Source organism: Kwoniella dendrophila, chromosome 7 (genome assembly GCF_036810415.1).
Source record: "Kwoniella dendrophila CBS 6074 chromosome 7, complete sequence".
Lineage (NCBI taxonomy): Eukaryota > Fungi > Basidiomycota > Tremellomycetes > Tremellales > Cryptococcaceae > Kwoniella > Kwoniella dendrophila.
The window spans coordinates 1,655,096-1,672,846 of NC_089482.1; the positions used below are offsets into that span (position 1 = coordinate 1,655,096).

The 17,751-nt window shown below is 37.2% G+C and overlaps 5 protein-coding genes across 5 annotated transcripts; 2 read left to right on the forward strand and 3 right to left on the reverse strand.

Moving 5' to 3' along the window:
* Window positions 1–388: 388 nt before the first annotated feature.
* Window positions 389–1,817, forward strand: L201_005813 (uncharacterized protein; the record flags this gene model as incomplete). The annotated part of the gene is made up of 4 exons (XM_066221542.1): window positions 389–639; window positions 824–1,049; window positions 1,161–1,390; window positions 1,601–1,817. 4 exons carry the CDS (start codon window positions 389–391, stop codon window positions 1,815–1,817), a joined length of 924 nt encoding a protein of 307 aa, XP_066077639.1.
* Window positions 1,818–2,034: 217 nt separating this feature from the next.
* L201_005814 (uncharacterized protein) lies at window positions 2,035–5,846 on the reverse strand (the record flags this gene model as incomplete). The annotated part of the gene is made up of 9 exons (XM_066221543.1): window positions 2,035–2,322; window positions 2,432–2,578; window positions 2,651–3,080; window positions 3,173–3,267; window positions 3,367–4,472; window positions 4,524–4,687; window positions 4,810–4,825; window positions 4,895–5,088; window positions 5,215–5,846. The coding sequence occupies 9 exons, from the start codon at window positions 5,844–5,846 to the stop codon at window positions 2,035–2,037; spliced, it is 3,072 nt and encodes a 1,023-aa protein (XP_066077640.1).
* Window positions 5,847–6,403: 557 nt separating this feature from the next.
* On the reverse strand, window positions 6,404–10,313 carry L201_005815 (uncharacterized protein; the record flags this gene model as incomplete). The annotated part of the gene is made up of 4 exons (XM_066221544.1): window positions 6,404–9,413; window positions 9,477–9,919; window positions 9,996–10,199; window positions 10,278–10,313. 4 exons carry the CDS (start codon window positions 10,311–10,313, stop codon window positions 6,404–6,406), a joined length of 3,693 nt encoding a protein of 1,230 aa, XP_066077641.1.
* A 441-nt stretch (window positions 10,314–10,754) lies between these two features.
* On the forward strand, window positions 10,755–12,797 carry L201_005816 (uncharacterized protein; the record flags this gene model as incomplete). Its single annotated transcript, XM_066221545.1, has 6 exons — window positions 10,755–10,760; window positions 10,828–11,224; window positions 11,299–11,384; window positions 11,434–11,544; window positions 11,631–12,251; window positions 12,363–12,797. The coding sequence occupies 6 exons, from the start codon at window positions 10,755–10,757 to the stop codon at window positions 12,795–12,797; spliced, it is 1,656 nt and encodes a 551-aa protein (XP_066077642.1).
* Window positions 12,798–12,998: 201 nt separating this feature from the next.
* L201_005817 (uncharacterized protein) lies at window positions 12,999–16,365 on the reverse strand (the record flags this gene model as incomplete). The annotated part of the gene is made up of 15 exons (XM_066221546.1): window positions 12,999–13,049; window positions 13,112–13,186; window positions 13,261–13,330; window positions 13,403–13,447; window positions 13,534–13,620; window positions 13,715–13,805; window positions 13,890–14,050; window positions 14,158–14,272; window positions 14,396–14,562; window positions 14,688–15,113; window positions 15,223–15,270; window positions 15,344–15,446; window positions 15,535–15,564; window positions 15,630–15,759; window positions 15,838–16,365. 15 exons carry the CDS (start codon window positions 16,363–16,365, stop codon window positions 12,999–13,001), a joined length of 2,127 nt encoding a protein of 708 aa, XP_066077643.1.
* Between the last annotated feature and the right edge of the window lie 1,386 nt (window positions 16,366–17,751).

Genomic DNA, 17,751 nt, shown 5'->3' on the forward strand with positions numbered 1-17,751 from the left:
ATCGGTATATCACCGGGATGTAGCTTTGTCCTTGAAAGGCAGATAGGGAAGTAGGGGTATGGCAACCATTCAACAATTTCTCCTCTCCAGACTTATAGTTGACGATTATCTTACTTCCTTTCTTCGATCGAGATTTACGACACTAACAAAGGACCATTCATGTCGATGACTAAAGTTAAATTATTTTGATTTGGGGTATCAGTAGTACAGATACCAGTATACATCTATATTTACCTGGCTATCTACTGATTGTCTCTTCGACTCGAGAAACCCCAATACTAGCAGAATAGATTAAAACAAACATTTACAATACTTTGCTGTGCTGGAATAACGACTCGGATTGCTATTCGTAGCGACCGTATATCGCGCAAGGTTACAATTAACAACTATGTTATCTACATTCCTTTCTATGTTACCAGGTTCAATAGCTTTATTATGGACTTCATTTGGTCCACCTCAACTTGAATCAACAAGCGGTATGAACATCTTGAATAGAATAATTGATGAGTCATCTAAAATAGTTAAATATCAGAGTATATCACCATCTTCAGAAATCGAAGTGAATATGGATGGAAGTTGTCAAACTGGGGAAAATATATTGATTGAATGTGATGAGGCATTAGTTGGTAAATTAGTTAGGTAAGTGAATTTTCTCATCCAGAGTCAGGCCAGTTTTTCTGTCATACATAAACATTTATATATATATATATATATATATGTATAGTACATATCGCACCTTAGCGAAGATTGTCCAATAGGGATCATATTAAGCCAGCTAAACTACTGCTGATTAAATTTTCTTTGATTCAATCAAATCGAAAAGTCAAACTTTACCTATTTTATCAATAGTATACCGAATTTACTATTCATTACTAATATACACTGTATTACTTGGAATTCTATTTCATTTTAATATTCTGAAAGTGAAAAAATCGTCATCGCCTTCAACATCGGTATCATCAAACAAAACTTCTTTGAAACTGATGGATTTCAGAAGATTGATAATAATATTCATGTTAATTAAAGATTTTTTAGGTTACTTTTTCATTGTGAGTGATTTTTTGATATTCAATTCAATGTGTTCCATCAAATTACTCTCTGTCTCTTTATATATATATATTTCTATACTAAATTATACCTTTTGAAATCAAAATTAATAGGTACCTATATCATTAGCTTTACTTATCTTACCGATCCTCGAAACAAGATTATCATCTTCAACCAGCGGATATACTAATAATACTCTTACGGAAAATACTATTATAGATGTTACCATTGGATTAGGTTCAATCATTAGTTTTTTTGTTATTTTCGGTTCAAGTTTATGGTTAACTTTTGGATTTATCACTTGGTCCAATCATTGCGTGTTCGAATATAAGCAGATAGAAAAGTGAGTTGGTTTGGTATGTATCTTTTGTTTTTGTTTTTCTGGCCCGGGGGGAGGTGGGGGGGGGGGAGTTTGCTTTTCATTTTCAGCTTCATATCAAATTAGAGTTGATACAGATTAATTCTTTACGATTAAAGAAAAAAAAGAATTATGTGAACTAAAAAAATATTGTATGGAATGATTGCTGATTTACACTTTGGTTTTCATTTGTAGTGGTTTGAAACTTGATGACGAGTCTATGAGTTATATCGAATCTATCAATATTGAGGAAAGAGCCATAACCACAGATACATCCGATGATGAGAAAGTTGGATACCGAGATTCAGTCATTGCTACAAACCAACAGTCAGCAGCTGGAACCAACCATGTCCGAAAGGGTATAGACAATTTCAATGAACGGATAATCCGAGAATTGGTATTCTTGATCTGATTAATACAGATTTATGTACTTGATCAGTGTTTGAATACATTATACAACTAATTCGATAGATACTAGAGCGTGCTAACCCCTTTTCAATCTTCATAAGATATGCATTGTATTTATTCTACTTGTAAAATTGATTTGACTCTAACGATTCTCACATACATTTCTATTCTTATTCCTTTATCTTTTTGGGCTGTTCGATGCCTGGCAAGAGATTAATAATCTAAAACAAATCGATTTGATCGTTTCCGTAACCTTTAACACTTATGACTCTACTTCCAAATTCAAATGGATCACCTCGATGCGCAGCCCAACCTTTTCTGCCATTTCCGTTATTGGACGAAGGGTTCAAAGAACTTGATAAACCAAGTAAATATTCAAGATTTTTACTGATTAAATCAATTGAATCTCTCTTTGTGAATATTCCTGTAGGCGAATTGGCATATACCCAAGCAGCTTCATATAATGTATTTCTCGCTTGCCATTCTTCTTGAATGCCTAATCCTACAGTCTATCAAGGGTAGAATGAAGACAAAGTTAGCTTTATTTTGATCCATTTTGCTGGGTAGGTGATCGATGATCGAAGGTAGGAAATTTGAAATTGCGGAATGATAACTTACAACACCATGAGAAACCAGGTAAGAAGGTAAAGTATGATTTGATAATGGAATTGAAGGTATAATTCTTCTTGTATCCCATTCACCAGGATATGATCTAACAGGTGATACAATAACTCCGATATCATTTTCAGCGAGTTCATTAGCGACCTGTAAGATCACATATCGTCAAGTCAGCAAATTATACTATGTACTGAATAATGAATGGGCTTAAGGACCTACAATCCATGATTCTTGTCCCCCCAAAATAGTTATTTTAGCATTCTTAGCAACTTCTTGCTTTAATCTGATTATTGAAGCTATAATATCTGCTTTATCAGTTCTAATGACTAATCTCAAATTACCATTTTGAACTTGTTTAAATGTTTTGATCAATTCAGTTTCTTCAGTTTCTTCTTCAACTGCTCCTTTAAGATCTTCATTGTTGGATTTATGTTGATTACTTAGAAGTTTTCTCAAGATAGCAATTTTGGATGATACTGATGACTTTGAATTATCTAATGAGATATGTAAAGCGGCATAAGGGTTTTGAATTGCATTTTTATTTAAAGCATGTTCGGAATTTGTAGAGAATGAATATGAAATTCCTGATATCCATGAAGATGTTTTTGGTGATACTACTGCTGTTGTTACGCCTGATCTATAGGCGAGTCTGCGAGTTATGGGGGAGAATCAAACGGGTCAATCTCGTTATTATGAGGATCCTTCAAATTCAAATTCCGACACATGATATATGATACGCACAATTCGTCTTTACCCCCAAATTGAGCTCCATCAACAGCATGAGCTAAAAGTCCATTGGTAATTTCTGAATCTTCGCTGAGTGGGTCAATGGCGCTCTGCAAGTCAATATTTAGATTAGTTCGGCAACAATAACAGTTTACACCGCGATAATGAATGCGGTAAGCGAGAGAGAAAGAGAGTGATTATATACTTACGCCATCACCTGTAGCTTTCTCCTGTCTAATTTCCAAAATGCCAACATAACTTCCAACAGTGATCAAACCAGGGGTTATAGCTCCACCTTGTAAATTGACGATCTCGAATTCGAAACCTGATTTTGATTGTTCTACTTCCGAAGCGCATGTTCCTGCACAAATGATTTCACCATTTTCAACCACTACAGTTCCTTTACCTTGATTGAAAGCATTCAAATCCAAATCTGATTCAGATTTTTTTGATGTTGTAATTTCTTGAGGGGTCAAGTGAAATTCACCAACATTATGGAAAATTACATTTTTAACTGATTTTTTAGATCTTAAATCTGGTTCGCCTCTAGTTTGAATAGCTTCTTGAATCTCTTTATCCCATTTATGTTTATCATTTTCTTTTGGTATATCTTGTGATTGTTTTGGTTTTTTATGTATAATTGGATTAATGATTTGTGGTATACCATCAATAAAAGTTTGTTTTGGTGTTGATCCTAAATTCAATGGGAAAGAATCCCAAATAACTAAATCTGCATCATAACCTTTTTTCAAATGTCCTATTCTATGATTTAATCCCATTGCTTTAGCTGGATTTGTAGTTATACTAGATAAAGATTCTGAATAATTTAATCCATAATGATGTGCCCATGAAGCTTCAGTTAATAAATATCTTGAATCTAATACAGGATGATCAGATTTCATTATTACTTTCAATCCATTATCACTGAGGATCTTTGGTGCAAATTCTGTTCCTCTGTATGCTTCTCTTTTATATCTTGCATTAGTTGCAAAAATAGCTACTGCTGGAGGTTCTTCACCATATGCTTGTTTCAGTAGATCGGGAACTAAATAAGTTTCATGAGCATGATGGAATGCTGCAATTGGAAATTGGAATTCATTTGAAACTCTGACTAAAGCATTCAAATCGGTAGTCTCGTAACAGTGAATGTTTACTTTGACGTTTCCTCGAATAACATCTGAAAGAACTTCCCATTCAAGCGATTCTGGGAATGGTTCAGTTTGAGTCTTAGGTGAGGAACACCATCGATCTTGTTTCTCCTTTAGCGTTTTACCTTCCGTGTAAGCTCTTCGGAAATCATAAGCGTTATCCATTCCTGTTTAAATCGTCAGCGATTTCAGCTATCCTCTAAAATGGAATTGCTCACTGGTTTGTCCATATACCCGCTTTGGATTCTCGCCACAAGCATGTTTGATATGTCTCCAAGCATGAGTTCGGGCCCAAGTACCGTTATCAATCTTGAAAGCGGGTTCTACCAGCATTGATTGTGGAGTATTCTCGTATGTCCATCTTGGCTTGAAAGGAAATGCTCTGAAGGGGGAAGGAAGGAAGGAAAATCAAATGTCAGATTTATGCCATATCTATACGGAAACACAATAGGAGTGCCATAGTTTATCCAGGATGTACTCAGGGCAACAGGGATCTCTACTCACTGTCCACCGATAGAGTCTGCGTATGTTCAAACACACATGGTGTTAGCTGCAAGGCTTACAATTCTACACGGGAAGGTAGACTCACCTGCAGAACCGGGAAGAACTAGCATAGTAGTGATACCACCGGAAATGGAGAGATTGAAAGCTAGATCGTGGGTGTTAAAGCCATCGAGCGATCTTAACCATGGTAGAACACTTGACTTTATACTATTTGTATCGTCCGAGCCCTGCAAGCCAGGAGCAGAGTCCACTCCCATATGAGAGTGTGTATCCACAATTCTATTACATGTAACAAGTCAGTCAAAATCGAAAGAGACGAAAAAAAAAGAAAGACAAATGATGGATAAATGTACGAACCCTAAAAGCACCACAAACAGTCAGCCAAAACCATTCGATGACAATTACATTGATAACCAAAACTCACCTGGTGTAACCCATGCACCATGAAGTTCAATTTCCTCAATATCTTTCTTGTCATTCTTATCTTTAATGTAAGATAGAATTTCTTTTGAAGAACCAATATGTTTGATTAAACCATTTTCCAAATAAATATCTTTACCATTAAAAATTTCTGTACCAGAATTTTCACCTGTCCAAAGTGTACCATTCTTTAACCAATAATTTTTGGTACCTTTTACATATCTATCATTTTCATTTCTTGCTTTAGTTGAAATTGATTTGAAATGATGATTTGGTTTTGGTCTTTGGATAATTTCACATTGTGCTATACCTTCTTCGATAAATTTAGGTATTGGTCCTGATGGTGGGGTAGGTGTAGGTTTGGGAAATGGGAATTGTATTCCACCAAAAAACCAAATAAGAAATACAATAGCTAATAAATTACCTAATCTACCAGCATGTTTATCTGTCCATTTCCAGTTTCTTTTCTTCCTATATCTATCTTTGTAGCTTGAAGATGGTAATGGTATATCGGATTCTGAACTTGAACCTGAAACCGAACCTGTAGATGAAGGATCATTCAGTGAAGATTTCTCTATATCTCTGTATCTACCTCTTGATCTGTTATTTGAGGACATCTTGAATAGATGGAGTGTCACCCTCTTGACAAATATCTCAAGTAAGGATGCTAATAAGCCTCTCGAATAAGATAAACAAGTTAGCTTTATATAGTGTAAGCATTCGCTATCGCTATCTCCCATCTCCCATCTATCATCAATCATCAATTATCAATCACGTCAATTCTTTATCCTTTGCACGCATGGTTACCGTTCCTTTCTGATCCGGAGATGGCCGATTATTTATCACGTGATTATGTCCCCAGCTTCGCTTTAATGATTCATATTAGTAAATATACATGAATAGTATCTAAGCGATAGCGATAGGAAAGTTGAACCGGAAACCATAGCGATAGTAAAAAGTGGGACCGAAACTTACAGCGGAAGGATCTAGTACTACCAAAATGCATAAATTATACTCGATATACAAAACTATGGAGAGCGGATCACCAAAAGGAGCAGATAAGAAAATAGAGAAAAAAAAAAGTCCGAAAATTGTTATAGCTACAAATCTGTCTATTCTCCTAATCCTGTCAAGATCGTTCTTTGTGAACCCTCAAAGCTATGTCATGTCAATATTACGCACTAACGTCCCAATCGTTTTCTACACCATTTAAATGTCCCAAAGCCTTAGCAGGAGTATTGGTATCTTTTACAGTTAAAGCTTTTCTTTCAACATTAGAAGGTGTGAATGACATAGCTAAATTCATACCTTTTTCTGATCCTTCTAGTTTAGCAAGTAAAGCAGCGGCTTTATTTGATGGGGTTGATACATCTGATCTACTTCCAAAGGCTGGCTTACTATTACTGTTACTTTTACAAGGGGATGCTATGTCGTTATTTTCGTTTTCGGCTTCTGATTTGATCAATTTTGAAGGTGAATTTGCATTTGCATTAGTTGATAAAGCTTTAAAAGATACTTTAGCTAAGGTTGTATCATTCGATTCAATCGATACATCTCCGAGATCCACTGTCGTATCAGTCAAAGCTTTTGATACCGGTGTAGCTGAAGTAGTCATGGCGAAGGGATCAGAGGAGAGAGATCCATCTACTTTGGCTTTATCGCTTTGTGAGGGTAAGACGAAGGCTGGTGGTATCGATAAAGTTTGCTGATCACTTGATTCGACAGTAGTCAATAATGGTGAAACAGGTTTGATTGAAACCATTCTAATTGGAGATTGGGGTGCCGAGATAATAGAATCTTGTCTTACTCTAGCCCGAATTTCAACTTTTAGAGGTGAAGGTATTAAAGCGTTTCTACTATGTGTACTGAGTACAGAAGGGGCTCTACTTCCTAGAGGACTATGAGGTAAGGGTATTTCGTGCGGACTAGGTGGCAAGGGTACTTCAGTTGGTTTGGCTGTAGCTGGAGATTCAGGTAATTGTATCATTTCAGGTTTAACTTTTGCTCTTCCTGATGATACTGTAGATGAAGTTGAAGCTTTCAGACTTGTTGTTCCTGAATTAGCAGTAACACCTCGTGTAGGTCGGAATGAAGGTAATGGTGCTTTCCTAACAACTTTTTCCTTTTTCACTGGTGGTAGAGTAATATGAGAAGTAACAGCTGGTTTTTTGGGTCCACTAACTACTCTAGTAGGTGCCGCTCGAGCTAATGGTGGTAAAGGTGGTTTTGTTGATACTTTCGGTTCGTGTTTGGGTTCAGCCTTAGAAGCGATTTGAGCGGAAACTACACGAGCTCTTGGTAGGGGTGCATTAGATGGTTTGTTTGATGTAGAAGTACTGAGACTAGAGGTTTTGGTTGTGGCAGTCATGGTCGTTGCGGGTACTTTTGCGACAGTGGAAGTAGCTACCGAGGGTTTCGATACTGCAGTGGTAGCAGGAGCCACCTTGGAAATTGCCGCTGCTCGAGAGGCTGAAGCAGCTGTGGGAGCAGTAAGACTGGTAGGCTTGAAAGCTTTTCTAACGACTGGTGCACTGACTGTCCGAGCTCCAGCTGAATGGGCAGAAGGAACAGGTGGTTTGCGAGTATTGGCACCTACTACTTTAGGCTTAGTTGGTACTGCCGCGGATTTGACAACCTCTGCTGGGGCTTTGGCTGATACAACTCGGTTGACTGTGGTTGGCTTCTTCGCGGGCGAAGGCTCTTTTGCGAGTACAGTTGGCTGATTATTTTCTTGCTGGTTAGCAGCTGTCGTTTTTGTCGAATCCTCTTGAATTCCCACATTTTCACTATAGTCGGCATCGGATGTTGCAGGTTGGGCAAGTTCAGCTATCTTGACCTCAAGTTCTTCTTGAGCTTCCTTCTCCAACTCGTTCTCGCGTATCTCTACTGGTTCTTCTGCTAGTATTCCATCTTGAACAGCTTCTATCGGAACACCATCTACGGCGTTCTTGTTCACATCAAGTGTGTCCTCTGATTCCTCCTCTAATGGTCGAACCTCTTTAACCGGAGAGTCAGGTAATTCGGTAGTTCTAGCAACATCAAGGATACTCCTTTCATTTTCATCAGTTTGCTTCAGTGGGGATGCTGGATAAACATCCTCTTTCATGTTGATAATATCACTATCATCTTCTTCCGCTCTGACATCTCCTGAATTCGATCTGATCAGTATAGGCAGTAAAGGTGAATCCATGGATATAACCTGTGTGGGTATAGGTGAAGCGAAAGTTTGAGGTGGTAATCTACTACCGATCGCGTGTTGTTCTTTAATGGGTGAATTCGTATCGTTTTCTTGATCTGCCTCAGTATCTCTCTTTCCACCTAGACCACCTAAAGCCCTTCCAGGCGTCTTAACAGAGAAGTAACCGTCTTCCGCTATTGTACTTGGAGCTGTAACAACTCTTCGGTGAGCTTGACCTAGAGGATTAGCTCTTCTTCCTAGACCACCGTTAGGATTCCTCTGAGGACCTCTTAAGACAGTAGCTCCACTAGGTGTCGTAAATGGATGATCGCCAATTTCCATTCCTCCCTCTTCTTCCGACGGTATCACCCTGATGATTCTAGTAGGAGGGGCGAATCTACGAGGTGGATGATGAATTTCGAAAGATTCTGGTGGAGCAGAATGGGAAGGATGTAAAGCGGGTCGAGATGGTTTGGAAAGTGGGTTGTAGGCATGTTCCTCTTGTAGAGGGAACGTGGTGGCGGACGAACTCGGTAGAACTTGATGTGATGCTGATCGACCATGTCGGCCTAGTGCGGGAGGACCAGCAAGCTCGGCAAGGTTTCTATGGGAGCTGGAAACAGATCGCGATATTGTTGGATGATGAGGTACAGTATCTGCCACCTCCTCTTCCGGTGCAACAGGTGATGGTTCTGGTTGTTTCCTCGGAGATCGTCTTCGTGATGGGCCAGCTTCTACAGCAGGTGGCACAGCATGATGCTGAATAGGCCTGATTGGTCGAGAAGCTAATGCATTGATACGTTGATGTTGTGGGCGAGAGTGGGCAGCAGCTGATGATGTGGCCGTAGTGCCATGAGATGATTCTGAAGAGGTTGCTGAGATTGGCTGAATAGATTGGGCGGCAATTCGAACAGGTGCTTTGGGTCTAGGTTTAGAAGGACCTGCTGCACTTGCTGCTGGCATATCAAGATACCTTCGAATTGTTGGAGTAAGAGGTGCCGAGAAACTGAACAAATTACACATCAGCTACCCTGAGCTTTGACCACAACTATGCAATTGAAGGACTTACTCTTCAACCCTCTCCGGCCAATATTCCATAAACGATGCCCAAACTCTTCTACCAGTTTGTCTAACTTCAGGATCTTTATCTACAGCCATTTTCTTTACACTTTCTTCCAACAAGACCAGATACTTTTCTGTCCATATTTCAATCGACCATTCTTTTACAGCTCTTTCTACTCCCAAAGCACTACCTCTTCTACAAGTTGTAGCATTATCATTTAAACCTCTTCTCAATTCAGGTAAGATAGTCACAAGTTGACAATTGGTAACGATAGTTGCCAAACATTTTTCAGCTCTCTTCAAGAAAACTTTATTTGGTCTACCAAGTAAATCAATCAATGGTTCGAGATATAGGTTGACAAGTGGTTTAAAATTTAATGATAATCTAGGTGCAAAAGTTTGTAAAAGGTCGGTTGTCACTCCAGATAATCTACCTCTATCAGACAGCATCTGTCCAATCGGTATCCGTATTAGCTATACTGCTGACATCCGATACTGATCTCACAGAAGACAGAAGCTGACTCACACATTTGACCAATTTCTTTCCTATACCACCTCTCCCTATACCTTCGACATATTGATCGGTATGCTTATATGCTCCTCCTCGTGTGACAGCCGAAAACCTTATTATTGCTCTTTCAAATTTCTCCCATGTATCTTCTTTCTCTTCAGGTTCTAAAGCCCATATCAGAGTTTCAAGTTCTTCTTTAAGATGATGAGGAGTTGGACACTATACCAATTTTTGACAAGACATAGAAATGTTAGCGGGAACAGATATGACAAAGCAGCATAATGCGATGATGCTTACAGGTATTTTCGCATCTGCAGCAAGGGCAGGTGGCATCTTATGTATCTTTTTCCTCTTTTCTCGGTTGCGAACTGTAAGAAGAGGAAGAAGGATTAAAATTGGTAATTGTAGGTCAGTATCAATGAATATGAGGAATAATTATCAATCAACTTGAAAGAAGAAGAAAGTAAATCGCGTCCTCTCTATATCTTTTTGTTGTTTGTTTACTCATATTCACTCGCTCAACGGAATCAAATCATTTTAGCATTCTTGATGTTCACGTGGTTTGGTGTTCCTGAGCATTAAATCAATATATCAGAGAGAAGTTACAAATAACGCTCGCTGTACAAGATTAAGTATGTTGCATATCTTTCAGTTCTATCTCTTATTTTGGTTGCTATCGATTTAACACTGAGGAACAAGTTCAGCATCGAAATCTTGTCTGGTATCTGATACACCTACCGATCAAGACCTTGTAGGCACAGCATCATTGACAATATGCGGGTAAGTTCAATTGGTTTGGTTACCGAGAATATCTTGAGTGACTAAACTTCTTTCTACGTCGATATAGATAGCTGTTCAAGGATGCTCACATGGTAGTTTGACAGCGATATATGATACGGTAGCACAATACGAATCACACACATCTGCACCCATCGATCTGTTATTGCTCTGTGGAGATTTCCAAGCATTAAGATCAAAGAATGATTTTGCTAGTTTAGCAGTACCACCAAAATATCATAATTTGGGAACTTTTCATGAATATTATTCAGGTAAAAGGAAAGCACCAGTCTTAACTATTGTTATAGGTGGTAATCATGAAGCATCAAATTATATGTGGGAATTATATCATGGTGGTTGGTTAGCCGAGAATATCTATTACCTTGGAGCAGCAGGTAGTGTTTATGTAGATGGTCTAAGAATTGTCGGTGCGAGTGGGATTTACAAAGATCATGATTATAAAAAAGGTTAGCTATCAAATTGCTGATCAATGTCACAAAGCTCATTTTTGACTGTGTATTTGTATTTGTATTTGTTACAGGCCATTTCGAGAAAGTGCCTTATAACAATTCAACTTTAAGAAGTGTGTATCATATACGTGAATACGATGTGATGAAATTAATGCAGGTAAGTCGTAGTGTATAACATATGGATTATTCAGCTAATACGATACCAGCTTTCACACTCCGATGATACAATATTCTTATCGCATGATTGGCCAATATCGATAGCTAGACACGGTGATACAGGTGCATTGTTACGGCGAAAGCCATTCTTCAAAGATGAGGTTAGTGGTGATGTATCTTCTCGCCGTTCATGATCTACTTTTGGTGCAGCTGTAGCTTCCGAGATATGGTGCTAAATGTTTAGTAGATCAACTCTAACACTTTAGGCTCGCCACCATTATACACCTTACTTAACCATATACAACCAGCATACTGGTTTTCCGCACATCTTCATGTAAAATTCGCTGCTTTATATGACCATTCATCTTCAACTACAAACCAGATACCAAAATTACCAGAATCTCTACCTTCCATACCGACTACAAACCAAGTAGAGAAGAATCCAGATGAGATCACTATAGATGACGAGGACGACTTCGACACACCACAAGAATCTAATTTAGCCCCAGTAAATGGGAATGGAAATGGAACTACGATAGAATCAGGGAATCCAGATGAAATAACTATCGAAGATGATGAGTTTGATGATCCGCCCACGGCACCTCAGGACATATCACAGCCTAATTTAGAAGTTGGATCTGAGATAAAGGAGGATATAAAGGTGGATGAAAGTGTGGATTTAGTCGAAAAGGCTAGAGAAGGAGGTAATGAAGAGAGTTCCACGACGGAGATAATAGATGCTCCTGTCGAAAAGGTTGAAGAAGCTGTTCAGGCGGTTCAAGCAGAGGCATCATTATCGTCAAGTGAACCAAGAAGGACAAAATTCTTGGCTCTGGATAAATGTGGACCAGGAAAAGATTTTATACAGGTAAGTTGGTTTATAGATCATTGACCAGTCTGTTCAGTCAAAAAGGTTTTTTAGGTAAAGCAATATAGATATTCACCTTCGGCTAATTCTGTGATGTTTTACCTCTTACAGTTTTTCGAAATCCCTACACCAACTCTTCCATCTTCAGATCAGCCTCCTCGCTTAACATTTGATCCTGAATGGTTAGCTATTTCAAGAGCATTTCACCCATATTTTTCAACATCAATCCAGCAAACCAGCTTACCTCCTCCTAAAGTATTAAAACAATTAATTTCAGATGAGATACAGCGTATAAACGAAGAAGGATTATTAGTACCCTCAGAAATCGTTAATGAAGATGGTACAGTCAATCTAGAATGGGTTAAGAATGATAAAATTGATATTACAAGAGTACAGAAATTTTGGCCTACTGCACCTTCACAAGATGAACTTCAAAATGGCGGTGCTGCAGGAGGATCACCAGATCAATGGTATACCAATCCTCAAACTGAAGCTTTTTGTGGTATGTTAGGTTTACAAAATAAAGTTAATCCTGCACCAATATAATCGGTATACTGTATAGTGTATCATGCAAACAAAGTATCCTGTGATTCAAAAACCAAGAAACAAGGTTGTATTCTATATTCAACATATGCATAAATTACAAAATGAACATATGTTTGATGTAACGGTCTGAACCTCTTAGCCATCAGTACATAGTGTGCTGTATGTTAAGTAAGTTGGATAAATGAATAAATATCCGGGATTTTATCCGGCATCTTCGATTTCTCTAAATTCGTAATGCCATTTCTTACGGTCCTAGAATATCATTATGAGAATCGGGTTATACTCTTAAAGCCTTGGAGGAATTTAAAGCTTACCATTTGTCTAAAAGCAAATCTCGAAGTCCAAGGCCAAAATGGATCTCTAGTAAAATCGGGTCGAAGGGGTTCGTTCTGTAGAGATGAGATAACAGTAGTATTAGCGATTCATAACTTCTGCGTAGAATGAGAGACGGTACCCAACTTACAGGATATAAGGAAATGGCGAATCCTGCTATCGAGGCATAACATGCAATTTTGGTAAAGATTATTCCGGCACTGATACGAGTATCAAGTATAGGCATAATTCTACTTAGCTTACATTGATTATTTACAGTGCATATAACTTACTCGTTGTTGAACCAGAATCCTTGCTGAAGAGTCGCTACTGCCACTCTATTATTACCATGATAAAAGGTTAATTGAATGCACGAATATTTATCGATAGTCAGGGACATTTCATCGGATGGATCAGGACTTACAATCCTAAGGTTATACCCATACTCATCGAAGTCATTCTTGGTCCAATGAGTGTAATAGGTATAAGACCAACATGCATACCCCACCACCTAGATATATGGAAAACAGTATTATCAGCTGACACTTATAGGCTCTTGTGACAGAATGGAAGATGGATGATTCAGAGAACAAAAAAAAGCTTACATATTATTTGATATGGCAACCATGAAAATAGCTAAACACATTCCCAATAAAAACATATTCCATATACTCATCCAAGCATACATAGCGACGACTTTTAGACCGCCAAAAAAATGGACAATCCACATTAGCTTGATTATCATGTATCATATTTCATAAGGCTTTAGTATAAACTTACCACCTGAATAAGCACTTGCACTGGGTAAGATAAAAATAGGTACTGAACTGCCTTTATAATATTGACAAGTTGAATTATCTGGTCCACCATTAGATTTCCATATATCTTGATTATCTTTATATTCTGATAAATATGCGTTAAAAGTACCTGACGAGAGATCACTAGGACGATCAAGTGAATGAGAATCAGTATAATCTGACTGGTCGTAGATTTTTATGTCAGGAAAGGAAATGGATAATGATAACGATAGAAATCCAAAATCGCTTACAAGACACATAAACCGATTCTTATAAAGAATAAAGCAGTTGCACATAACATACAATAACCTCTTCTGATATCAAACCACCACCAAGCGAAACTTTTTGTACTTGGTTTCCAATTTGCTATATGTAGTATACATGGTAAACGTGAATTATACGACATTAATGAAATTATCAGCTTCTGCTTTATTTCTTTTTCTTTCTCACGGAATGACTTATATGTGTTGTTACGATACAGTTACTCACCAATACCAAAATAACCTTTATCTAAATTCAAATCTTCAATCATTTTCTTTTCAGTTTCTTCATCAGGTGGATTTTTAGGATCGATAGGTCCTACATGAATTCGTTTCATTTCTTCTAACTCTCTTTTAAAATGACCATGTAATTTTTTAGGTCCACCGTGGATGATACTAAATGGCAATAAGGGATAAAACAACGCACAGTACATGGATATTCAGATCAATTTTATGTCGTCAGACATGGTAGAAAAGATATTCGAAATGAAGGGTTAGATTGAAATTAACCAAAAACTTACGTTCTAGATGTATTACCTTTTTGTCTATATAATTCATCACTAGTCTTTTGATAAACTTTTTGAATTCTTGCATCATCCCATTCATAGTTATTATCACCACCATATTCTTCTTTTAAAATAGATAATTGCTTTTTGATATCTTTTTTTGATCTTCTCGCTAAAGGAAAATTCCAATCACCAAATTTTCTTTGTAATTTTTCCGTCCAAAAAATTCTTTCATATTTTGAATTTAAAAAATTTTGTCTAAAATATGAATCTAACCATTCACTTTCTGTCCAAAATCTTAATGGTTTTCTACCTACTCTATAATCTAAATGTTTATATCCTTCACTAGTTATACCTACAGAAGTTAAAAGGGTACGTAAAACGTTGTATAGTCCAAAAATGAATATTAGTAATAAAATGAAATATCGGAATTGAATTGTTCTACCAAACACAATTGAATACATCAAGCCAATTACAGTAGTCAGCAACCGAAAAAAAAGAATAAAAAGTTATAGACTACTATGATACTCTACCAAAACCCAATACTCACTCTTTCCAATCCCAATTTGGACTCGTAGTCAATGTAGCTACAGCCAAACTACATCAAACGTAGATGTAAATACTAACAATCACCTATTTTACCGGATCATATGATCAATCGAAACACTCACAACATGATAGTATATCCATTTCCTGCTCTGAACCATTGTGGAGCGAAGCAACCAAATCGAATGTTCAGCAGCTCATCACCAAATAGACATAAACAGAGTATCACTGATCAGAGTAAGTTAACCTAAATTCAGCTTTCCTTCTCTTGGGAATTTGGCCCTTTGGCCTGTTAAACGAGAAAAGAAGAATTTACCGAGAAATATGTGGTACATGGTAAACCAGGCTATCGTCGAAAATTCATTCATAATCATCAGAACAGGTCAATGATAAACGAGATTCTTCCCTCACCTAGAGGTTCCCTTCCATTTGCCCAATTGGCTATACCTGTACCTACTCCATAAGCGCAATCTTTATCCGTACGAAGTCTTTCAGCTGGATCATAATTTGTTATTGGTACTTGTTGACTATAATCCACCACCTATAGAGTCAAGAAATCGTTTTCAGCCAGATTCGATAACTTAGAGGATTTTGGATTTTAATCTGATTTTTCACTTACTTTTGGATCAGTTAAATCATGAATAATTAATCTAATTTGACAATAACCAATGATGATTGCAGAAAGACAACCACCAACTTGTAAGCCTTGTTTTGAAATCATTCCATAAAATTCAATAAATAAATTAAACATTTCCCATGATCTTCTATGTAATCCTGGACCTTTATTTTTACCTAATTTCAAAGGTGTAAATAATGTATATAAAGGTAATTCTTTTCCTTCACCAAACCATTCATATTTTTTTAATTCATTTTCTGAATAATTATTTTTGGTTTTTTTATTTTTGTTTTTGTTTAATAATGAAGGATCAATATCAAATGATTTAGGTAATAATGGTCTTGATTTTCTAAAAAATAAAAAAGGTATAAATAATATAATATTTAAAATAAGTAAAAATGGTATAAATATCCAAATATATAAAAAATATAATAATTTTTCAAATTTTGATGTATTTTCCCAAACTCTTTTAGAAGGTGATTTTCCAGATTTATCAATATAATAATTCTCATCAACGTATTCTGTGCTCATCCTGGGCGAGTGGACCAATCAAGAAATTCGCTGTTGATCGCTTTTATCTTGACATTCAAGTACAAAAGTACCGTTAATATGTAATTAATCAGTATAGCAATTTGGTAAGTTGTGCTTGAAGCTAGAAATATTTAGCATATTGATCAAAATATGAGTTGGGACGAGTGACATAGGTTGGGAGGATATACAAGCATAGTCACAGTAATCATTTTTCTTCCTTTCATATGGACGACACTGATGGAGTTGAGAAAGGAGGTCTGATTTGCGATTTGCTCGCCTACCTGAAAGTGATAGATGGAATTGTATCTTGTCAGCCTTATGATTGTTCCTTTTTCCTCTATCGGTACAGAACAGATAGCGATGAGCGGTCGTTTGATAATCTATGCAACAAATATGATGAACTGTACACATCGTCATTTGACTACAAGAACAGCATACTGCATCATTTAGGTGTCAAGCAAATAGGGCCATGTTACGCTTGAACAATGAGTTAGCGATGATGACTTGCAGATGAAGGAGATAAGAGGACTTAGGCAAATCCGATAACCATATTGCAGGTTCAACCCGCATTATCTCCTTAGATCTGGTCTACAATTCCCTTCTTTCATCCTTTCCTTCTCTATGATATTTATGGGATGAATACTATAACCTAATGTTATGTCTAAAAGTTGTTGTACATATAAAGACGTATCCAAAGGTCCCGAATATTCAACTTTGTCTGTGTGATCTTGTTCAGGGTTTCGACAAAATATTTATTTAACCGCTGCTATCATCAGGATCGCAGATCATCGTCCAGACTAAGCAGTTTTTCGTTTATCAGTCGGAGTTTATAGAGCTCTCGAACGAAATATCGAGTCCCGCCCATCTGAATGAGGAATATATAACAGTTGTTAGCGATACTGTAGCGCTTCTCGGACGTTTGAGCATACTGTATCTGCAATCGTAAGGTGATGACATCCTTGACCTCTTGGAAGAAATTCCTTTACAATGCCGACGGTAAGTTGTATAAAGTTTCAGCAAAGGCGTTTGTCGCGTGAGAAAATAAAGGATATATATGTTTACATGGTAAAGGAATGGAGGTCCACCATTCGGCTCAGGTGTTATGATATGTTGTGTTCTTTATCTGATTGGATGACGGAATGAACGAAAAGGGTCAAATCTGATAAGTAGGAGGGAGATACACTTGATACAGTTTTATGTCATATTTTGTTGAACCAGGAACGGCCAGCACTTCCTGAATATTTGATAAGAAGGCCAAAGTCTTATGGAAGAAGCGGAACTCCGATATTTGAAAGTGGTATTATTCTTTTAAACCGAGGATCACCGATGATATGTGTTAATTGTTGCCGATCAATGGAGTTATACCGGCACTTTTCATCATTTTCA